Source organism: Octopus sinensis, unplaced genomic scaffold (assembly GCF_006345805.1).
Source record: "Octopus sinensis unplaced genomic scaffold, ASM634580v1 Contig02042, whole genome shotgun sequence".
NCBI lineage: Eukaryota > Metazoa > Mollusca > Cephalopoda > Octopoda > Octopodidae > Octopus > Octopus sinensis.
Window position 1 is genome coordinate 188,183 of NW_021825323.1, and position 10,324 is coordinate 198,506.

Consider the following 10,324-nt stretch of genomic DNA (forward strand, 5'->3'; position numbering starts at 1 on the left):
ACTACATTTAAATAATTATTATCATGTATAAAGAATCATAAATTAACTTAAACATCAGATGACATTTCCAATATAGAATACCTATGCAGATCACTGAATAGGGAACGAGAAGAAGTTCCGATCTCACTAATTAAACAAAGTGTCCGGTCAATGAGTATTTCGTCAAATAAGGGCTTTGCTAAAATTAATTTAACGCGTTCAATCATTGATCGAAGTAAACATTGAGTCACTGATATCTAAAATTAACACAAGAATCAAACTTGCTGAAAGAGAAAATCGTCGCATTCAAGCAATTTGGTTACTTTGGCAGTTGCGATAAGGAATGAATTTAAACTAAAAACAACCATCTAAAATATTAAAAACCCAAAACCTTAATTGATTTTTTTAAATTTTCTGTAGTAGGAGAATTCAAATCTTCACAAAAAACAACAATTGCATTTGAAAGAGCAGAAAGTGCAGTACTCAACTAACATTTAACAATAAAATTTTACCCAAATATTTTGTCCTTTCTCACCGACTTGCTCGTCAATATTTAAACTCAATTCTTTATTATCTCTATCTGACTTGATCGATTCACGATGAAAAGAAGGAGTCAGGTTATTATCAGGACCATCTTTAATTAAAATTTTGAATGAATACCAGAGTATAATTCCAAACATTTGTCAGAATCTACATTAGGAGTAACGACATTTTTAAAAGAAAAATTTTTTCGATTCAAAGAAAGAGGAGATGTTTTAACTACATCGGAAATCTGCGACACAGTCGATTTTGAAGCAAATGAAACCGTTCTCAAGTCAAAATTATCATCTTCGGTCAACGTTTTTCCTGATATTTTAGAAGATTTGGAAACAGCTAGAGAGTTAACCGAATTGTCATGTTCATAAAAAAGATTTCTATAAATGATGTAAAACAACTACTCAAAATAATTTTGTAATTCAGACAAATTTTTCCGCATTTTTGGTTCAAAAGTCCAACAATGTTCAATAAATGTGTAAATATGTTCAGGGCAATCGTCAGGTTTACAAAGTCTATTACCAGCTTCAAGGTGAAGGAGAATGTCAGAGTTAAGCATGTCGTTATATGGCTTAGATTCACCTTTCGTCCAAATCTCCCAATAACATACACCTAAAAACTAGTATCGATTGGTCAAACCCAACATCCAAACATCGGTCTCCTTAGTAAAGATGCGGTGACGAAGGGACTCGGGAGCCATCCACTTTATTGGCATTTTCAAATCATTGTCTATAAATAAAATTGAAAGAGGAAACTCATGCGGTAGACTTCATCAGAAGACAAAAAACAACACATCCCAAAATCTGCTAATTTTATGCACGTTTTTCCGCAGACTAAAATATTTCTTGCCGCCAGATCACTAAGATAAAAAAATAATTATAGGATTCATAATTACAAGGATTAAAAATTAAAAAAATTATTCCTAAACTTGTATTTACCGGTGAATAAAATTCAGACTGTGAAGATAGTCGACTGCCCGAGTCAATTGAAGGCAAAAAGCTATCAAACTTTGTTGTGAGATATCGTCTACTGTCTGTAAATAAGCTCTCAGCTATTGTTCAATAAATCACAAATACCAACCTGTCCATATTCTGCAAGCTCCATTACGATAGCCAAAGTTCCTTTCAGTAACCCAAAAAACTCGATAATGTTTGGATGACTGAACATCTTCATTAAATCTATTTAATATACAAACACAAAAACTTGCTTCTTCATAAAAATTAGCAATACTCTGTTTGTCGGTACCCTGGTGGAATTTGACCGCAACTTCACTGACATTCTGTATTATAAATTCAAAAAGAAATTACATTTTTACAACTAAGTAAAATTCCTTTATAAACCATCCCATATTGACCTTCTCCAATTATTTCCAATAGTTCCAGGTGATCACTATTGATAGATAAATCTGAATTATAAAATGTGAGAAACTAAAACCAATCAAGGAATCTGGAACTTCGGGAAATTCAGCATCAGTATGAATTTGTAAGGCCGAGACCTTATTATATAATTTTCTAAAATTAAAAAAATGAAAACTCATTGTTAGAAAACGAATAAATTTCGTCGCAGCCATCAAGTTCTATCAAAGTCAGAATGAACCAAAACCACAAGTTTTTGAAATGTAGTGGAAAATCTCTTCCATCACAGGCAAGCTTCCATATAATTCAACAGAAATTTCTGGAGGGGAAACAAGAACCTGAACCCTCGCCTTACCCTCCTCAAGTTTTTTCAAAATTACATCCTTCACTCCTTCAGAATCCGCAAAGCTCCGACACAACATTCTCTTTGAAGGTAAAAAACTATTCTCAACCCAAGAGTGTCCAGCTACTCGATAACTTATTCCATCCAAAGGCCTGATCACCAACTCTACAATCGTCAAATTGTCGTTGATCTAATAAAATTAGCCAGGAAAAAAGACATTGATAAAACAGCGAAACTCTTTATAAATAAGTCCAATAGCACAACGATGTATATTAAGGAATTCGAGGATACATCGCCTCGAAGAAGTGAGAGATCTGAGTTTCAGCATTTCGTCTTTGATACTTTTTAATGGCACTTTCTAAGTTAATAAGAAAAATATTAATAAACAATGTTGGGTGAGAGAGAATTGAGCTGCTTAATAATCCAAGAGGATTTAAACTTAGCCATATTTCCATCTACCAATAGCCGTCTCCTTTTACATGTAGACAATCACATACTTTAATTCTAAAGTCAAAAAACGTATATGTCGATCAGATTCTTTGTATACACCTTTCTGAATTGTTTCTTCCAAACACTATTTGTGACGGAATAATTTTTACTTGAAAATATAGAAATTCGAGCATTTCTTTGTCATTTTCTTTTACATGTTCATAGAGTATATGATTGATATGCCTTATTTTTAGTAAAAGTCTATTTTTGAAATTGAATTAATCAGGCAAACCGATGTTTGTCAAGCCACTGATGTCCAAGCCGATTTTGAATGTCAGTAATATTATTGCTTTGGTAAAGAGTTACTATTTGTCCATTCGCAAGGGATTGAGCCTCAAGCTCGAACAATTTTATGTACTCCGTGAAATTTAATTGTTCAAGCAACGTCAGGATTACTTTCTATTATATAGATTAAAAAATGACATAAGAAACTTGAATTGTAGAATTTTCCACGCATGTCACTTGTCTAATGTCTCCACGAGAAAGTGAAATATAAATTTTTAGGACGTCTAGAGAACTTTGACATGAAGTTTTTTTTCGATCAGAAATCATTTATCTGTAAATGCTAGATAATTCAGTAATCTGTGCACGTCACGCAAAAGCCCCCAAATGTATTTAAAATTGATAAATAAATTAGAGAATATTAATTTTAAAAATCAGCACGTTTTAATATAAAAGTGGATAATTTTCAGGCACCTGAATTTATCATTTTAATTTTTGGACAGAGTTGTGTTCCTCAATGTTGTTGTCTAGTTATCTTTTTTTGATTATAATCACTGGAAAAGTTAAAATACTAAAAGCGCAGCCGGCGAATTGATTCCATTACAATTGGCCCAGAGAATGGCAAAAGAAATTATTTGGAATCGCCATCTCGTCTTGCCACGGTCATAAATCTTATATTCGTTTTCTAATCTTCGGAAAAAATCCACGTCAATCCTTACCGATTAAAGGTAATTAAAAATGGCATAAACCACATTAAAAAATATAAACTTAGATTTTTGACAGATTAAAAACTTTGAGGTTGAAATTTAATTTCCATTTAATATTTGATTCTTTTAAAAACAACATTTATTTTATATTTCGAATCTTTTCTCTTCTTCAAGACGAGTGGTTACCAGATAAAACGAATTGATCAAAACGGGGATGAAGATAAAGCGTTCTAGCAGTTCTTTTTATGTTTTTTTTCTTTTTTTCGGCCTTTATCACAGCCATTTCCAAGGAGGTTAGTGATGAGAGTGTATTTATGTAGGTGGCTTCCCAAACAAGAAATTTCCCACCAGATCAAAAAAATTGTATTTCCGTCTGGTTATTTCCCCCACAGTCTAGGATAATAGCCTGCAGTGAAGTAGGAAAGCGTTTATTTGATCATATTCTTATTGAAATTGAATAGCGTTGTTGGTTGATAAATTCTTTTAGTATAGGACTAGATCTTAAGTGATATTTTTAACAACTATCATAATTAATTAAAACAAATCGTCAACTTATTATTATGCACGAAACGCAACAATGAGAACGCTAGGTTTTTATCGTCGCTTGTGCCGTACCCAAGATGATTTTCTTCGTTAGACATTTGGACATTGTGATTTTTCGGAGATCCTCATCATTTTCTAGCCTCATTCTAGCATTTTTAACATCATTTAGTATAGATAGTGGCATGGTTGTGCGTATTCTGCTTCAAAGCAGGTCTTTGGCACTACGACTCCATTATGTCGTTTGCAAAGGCAGCAGGATCCATTGTGTCAGGATATGTTTAAATAGTCACCGATGAAAGCGATCGTCACCATAACTTTCTAAACAAACAAAAAAATCAATTAATAACATAAATTTAAACCACTCAACTATTTTGATTTAAAGTACGATTTAAAAGTTAAATCTTAATTCAAAATATTCATAATAAACTAACGTCATTCAATTAATAAATGAAAAGAAAGAACATTAATTGACAATAAAATAAAAAGCTAGAATTATTTAATTAATGTTATAAAATACGAATAACCATCGTTAGAATTAATTTTAACATAGATCATCTGAGTTACCAGATATAAAATTGCAGAGATAATGGAATATAAAATTCAGGAAAAACTTATATTCTTAAAATATCAATTTAATGAAATATTCCGCAAATTTATCTCTACAAAACCGGTTATTTTTGAATACAAAACGTTTGTTAAAGATTATTCGATAAAAAATTCTTTTCTGCCTGGAAGAACCCGGTAAATTATATATACCAAATTAATCTAATTTTACGCGCGCTTAAATGTTAAGTTTGTTATATGTTTAAAAGTTATATCAATTTCCACTTATTTCGTCATGGTTAAACGATTTATATTAATATATGTTTATAAGTAATAATTTACTTCTAGTGAAGAAGATTTAATGCAAGTTTTGTTCGAAAATCAAATTGATAACAAAAGTAAGCATATTTTTCTCACCTATACCAAATTAAAACTGTTAAAATCAATAATTAAATTCGTGAATAGCTAGTATTATTATTGATTGCTGGATTTAATAAGCTAATATATTACAAATTACGAACATATTTATTTAGAATGTGCGAATGTTTGGTAATTAAATTTCTGTATTTTTGTTATTTAAAGTTTAATATAATGACATAAGTGTCACATTTGTTTAATTATGACGAAAATAAATTTAAAGGTTTAAATGTACTATATAATAATTTTCGTTATTTTACATCAAAGTAATTTTAGTTAGGATTTAATTATTTTTATGTAGTTTACGTAAATTTGTTCAAGTGCTATCGTAAGAATAATGATGACTATATAAAACAAATAAAGATGAGCAATTAATAATTTATCCGAAATTCTAAAAAACATTTATTAATAATAAACCATTTTAGAAGAGAAAATATCGTTGGAAAACAATTGCATAATCAAAAAACCGTTTGTATCATTACAAAATAGTAAAGTTCAATTCTACCTTCGACCTCACAAAGCAAATAAAACTTTATTAATACAAGAAATCGACTATAAACTTTCTGAAGATTTTGAAAAACTTATAAGTGTTGTTAAAGTCGGGGAAAATTCATACTTTTGTGTTCTAAATAATTCTGAAATGAACATAAATAGAGGGGCAGAATTTTATGTCAGTGATAAAAATAATCCTGGAATTGACTTTAAAGAACAAGAGAGAGCACCTATAATTGAACTTTTCTACTACCAAAAAGAGCTATGGAATAATGGGCTGCCTGCAATGAATAAGAAACAAATTGCGTGTCTTGTTTTTGCTAAATTACTTGAATATCAAATCCATCAAGTAATTATTCGATTTCCGAGTAACAATAAGCTTTTACCAGGATATATTTCTAAAGAAGATAAAAATGTTTCAGTTTTTCAAATATTACCTCATTTATCAGTTGGAATATCATCTAAACAAATAAAAAAAGCTCAAGAAATTTCAAAATCGTTTAAAGCTTTAAATTTAAAAACTGAGAAGGCATCTAATACCAAAAGTTTTTCATGTTCTCCGTCAAAATCTTTAGTTAGAAAAATACCAGTTGTATTGCTTAAATCTCGATGTTCAAAATTAAAAAATTCTTTAGAAATACAAGAATATAATAAAAATTTCTTAAAATTCAAATCGGACCAATCAAATGTTTTAACAAAATCAATATTCAATTTAAATTCTGGAAACTTGCTGAAGACAAAACATGAATTTATTATTAGTAGTTCTGAAAAAAAGAATAAAATCATGGTTGAAAATGTAATTAACATTCAAATGAATAACAAAAATACATTGGGTCCATGTTTATTACAAAAGAAAGAACTAAATTCGAAGAATAAAATTCAATATTTGAAAGAAATAGACATCTCCTTAAATCGCAATAAAGATACAATTTTATCTAACGACAAACGCCAATTGTTGATATCAACGTCATTAGAAATGGAAAAAGTTTCATCCATCAACAATGAAATGGAAATTATCGAAAAGCTATCTCCAATAACTCTTGACAGTGGTATATTTAGTGACAATAATCTAACTCCGTTATTTGAAAAGGATATAAACTTGAATAAATACAATAGCACAAAAATTAACTATACAATAAGTGACGAAATTTCCAATAATAATACATGTAATCTATCTTCGTCATTTGAAAAAGCTGAAATTTTTGATAAATACAATATTGTTCAAATTGATAATAAAATATGTGACGAGGTTTCCAATCAGAATATAAACAATCATATTATGTTATTTGCTGAAAATAATGAAACTTTTGATAATTCTAATAATACTAAAATTAATTCTCAAATAAGCGATCAAGTCTTAGAACACAATACTCGAAAAAATATTGAAAATGATCAAAATCTTTGTTGTTCCAAAGAAAACAATATTTCTAAAATTTGTGAATCTGGTTTATTGAATGAAACAGTCAAAGAAAAGGCTGAAAAATTACCAACAAATCAATTCATAAATGATAATTACATAAAGGATAATGAAGATCTGAATGCTATATTAGATATTGATTACAAAGAAGTTTTTTGCAACTGTGTTACAGAGAGTACCAATGAGTATGTCTTCATTAATAACAAAAAATATGAAAGAAAATATATTTCTGCTAAAATAGATGATCTTTCACAATTCGAAAACAAATTAAGTCAATCTGAGAACTTGACAAAAAATAAAATTCAATTAAAAAATTTTTTGTTTAGAAGAGGCGTGAACACAGGCAGTCAAAATATTTCAGAAAATAACTACAAAAAAGATTCAAAAATATTAAATAATGAAATCCTTTACAGCAATAATGAGACTGATAAAGAAAAAAACGAAAAATACCAGGGCACAATCTTAAATAATATAAAAGAAGATTGTAGAGAGATTGTCGACTATTATAAATTAACTCACCCCAAGCAATTTTCACGAATTTCTAAAAGTGATAAAAAGTTATTTAATAATAATAAAAATGTATCAAAAAAGAAAGTGAAAAAACATACATTTAACCCAAAAATCAAAGGAAACAAACCCCAATATAATAAATACTGTGATGATATGAAAGTTGATGAATATTTCGATAAAGAAAAAAATGTTACAAATAATGCAGATAATATTTCAAAGAAGGAAAATAAAGTTTATTCGTCATTTAAAATAAAAAATACTAATATAAAGGAAAAACAACAATACGTCAGGTCAGAGAGAAGTGACGATATTTATTTTAATGATAAAACAGAAAACCCCCATGTTTATAAAATTAGAAATATTTTAAACAAATCAAGAATTCTCGGCGAATGTCAGTCAAGCCTATATGATAAGTCAACGTTTTCTCAAGCCGAAGATATTTACCAGCACTGTCACGACTGTGACTGTTCATTTACATTGAATAGAAATATACATCAAAAAAATTCAGATTATAAGTTTTATAAATATTCAAATTTTAAAAACAAATATGTTTATACAGGAGATTATTTCGATTCGGAATGTTCGAATTATAAACAGACAAACTATAAGCTTGATAGATATTCAGATTTTACCGTTAAATTTGATTATGAAGATAATGAAAATTTTCTCGATTCTTTATGTTCTTATTCAACTCGTCTGTGCATTGCTGGATCGAGATTAGATAGAGTAGAAACATCAATCAGGTCATTAGAAAGAAAAATACAAATAGCAAAGCAAAATATTCACAGGTTTAATATTTTATTTAAAGTTTCAGTCTTTTTTTAGAAGATACGAAAAATCAGTTTTATAAAAATAAATACAAAAATTGCGAAAGTGATGAAAGATATGAAGAACATTGGATAAATAGGTAATTTTTTATACAACCAATTATTCTAAAGAAACGAGTCGAGATTAAACCGAAGTTTTTTAACATATGAAAAAAGAGTTCTACGGTCACTAATCAGAGCAGAGGCTTCAAATCAGAATGCAATTAATACTTTAAAACTTTTGACACGCTCTAAAACGTTTGATATGTACTAACATTCTTAATTTTCCTATATAATTGAGAAAATTCAAATTTTTAATGTTTTTTTTACTTTTAACATTATTAAACCTTAAATTGTACACCAACTTTTTTCGTCACAGTCTTCAACTGCTTCCCGAAATTTAAATAGATCGGATTAAGCTCCTTATACGCTTTTTTGCATCCAAGGCATTTGTATTTTTGAAGATAGCCTCATATCTCTTTCTGCAAGTTACTCATCTAGTGAGTTATTTAGATTTTTTTGGTATTGATACTGGTTTTGCAATCTGAATAGGCAGCATCTAAATTTTATTTTTAAACTAGTAGAATAATCAGAAATTTTATGCAAGAAAGCCAGAATATTGTTTAAAGTTATTGTACATTTAGTATGTTAACGTAGCATTGTTGTAAAGTTTCCTTAACACACGAATTTTTTGCAAGTTATCACCATTAGTAGGGGTAGTTTGTTAGAGAGAAGCCTCTCGAGATTGTTCCAGGACCCTGAATTTACATCAAAGTGTCGTGGGATTGAAACATCATCTTCTGAATTCTAAAATTCTTGAAAGAAGGTACACAATAAGTGACCATAAAATTATAAACATGCTCGTATTCACATAGTATGGGAAAAACAGCATCCTGGCAGCTATATGAGGCACATGGGGATACTATACATTAATTTTGCTAAATATTTTCTCGTACTTATCGCATGTTTTATTAATAAGAAAGCGCTGTTTAGAGAAAAAACCAAAAGAAATAACTTTTAAGTTAGAATGATTTATAATTCGGTTTGAAGATTTTTGTTGCACTCCGAGCGTTTAAGTTGCAAAATGTTTTCACTGAGAAGATCTTTGCATTTAAACAATAATAAAATTCTCTAAAAATATTTATAAATAGACAAACTTTAAGAAGATCATTTTCTTCTAACTTATAAAAATTATAAATAGTTGTTCCGACAATTGGGATTACAATGGTGAATGTGAGTAAATATCCCACTACAGTTGCCCAGACAGGAAAATAATAGCCTTCATAGCCAACAGATGTGGAAAGCATCGTATTCATCACAAATATCGCCTAAAATACACATGTTATACTTTAAATAGTTAAAATTTCAGTAAATATAATAAAATAAAATTAAAACAAACATGATTTAGTAAACAACTAAAATAGAATGATACCATTGTAAATACTGGAGTTACGACTGTAAAAATAAACTTTAAAATCTTTCCCTGACTTTTTAAATTTAGCATTTTGATATCGTTTTGAATTCTGTCAAATCCTAAAATATAAAATATTAAGTCATACCGTAAATCCATACCAAGGCAATTATTTCCAAGAATCCCGTGAGAACCAAAATTTGACTTATTGGGAAAAAGTTAAAGATTTGAAAGACATACATTCCTCCCTTGCAAAAAACAAGAAAAAAATACATTCGTGACCATCGATAGTCCAACAAGAAATGATCCAAGGCAGAGCATTAAAGTGATTACTTCTTTTCGATATTTTGTTTTTATATAACCTTCCAAAATATCCTCTATTGACAAGACACTTGTTTCTATAGTAATGAACTAAAATCATTTTTTATTTCCGGGATACAGCGCTATCAAGTCCAATAAAAATCAGCGAAAGAAAAAAGAAAAATGACCAGAAGTTTGACCCAGTTAACTCGACAAGAGCTCGGGGATATGCTACAAATGCCAATCCGGGACCTGA

General features: G+C 29.2%; 1 protein-coding gene and 1 long non-coding RNA gene across 2 annotated transcripts; one reads left to right on the forward strand and one right to left on the reverse strand.

Annotated features, from left to right (window-relative positions):
• Nucleotides 1-2,821: 2,821 nt before the first annotated feature.
• LOC115227135 lies at nt 2,822-3,269 on the reverse strand. Its single transcript, XR_003883077.1, has 3 exons — nt 3,133-3,269; nt 2,933-3,099; nt 2,822-2,901 (listed from the first exon to the last, which is right to left on the reverse strand). It is a non-coding gene; the product is annotated as an uncharacterized LOC115227135 (long non-coding RNA).
• A 3,166-nt stretch (nt 3,270-6,435) lies between these two features.
• On the forward strand, nt 6,436-8,144 carry LOC115227155 (hybrid signal transduction histidine kinase M-like). The gene is made up of 2 exons (XM_029798068.1): nt 6,436-7,226; nt 8,111-8,144. The coding sequence occupies exons 1-2, from the start codon at nt 6,436-6,438 to the stop codon at nt 8,142-8,144; spliced, it is 825 nt and encodes a 274-aa protein (XP_029653928.1).
• The last annotated feature ends 2,180 nt before the right edge of the window (nt 8,145-10,324 follow it).

What these genes read in the sequence shown, in the direction of transcription:
- LOC115227155 (XM_029798068.1), top strand. Translation starts at nt 6,436, where the DNA reads ATGAATAACAAAAATACATTGGGTCCATGTTTATTACAAAAGAAAGAA. An exon ending in GTTACAGAGAGTACCAATGA is followed by an intron (nt 7,227 to 8,110) that starts GTATGTCTTCAT and finishes ATGTTTATACAG; the next exon opens with GAGATTATTTCGATTCGGAA.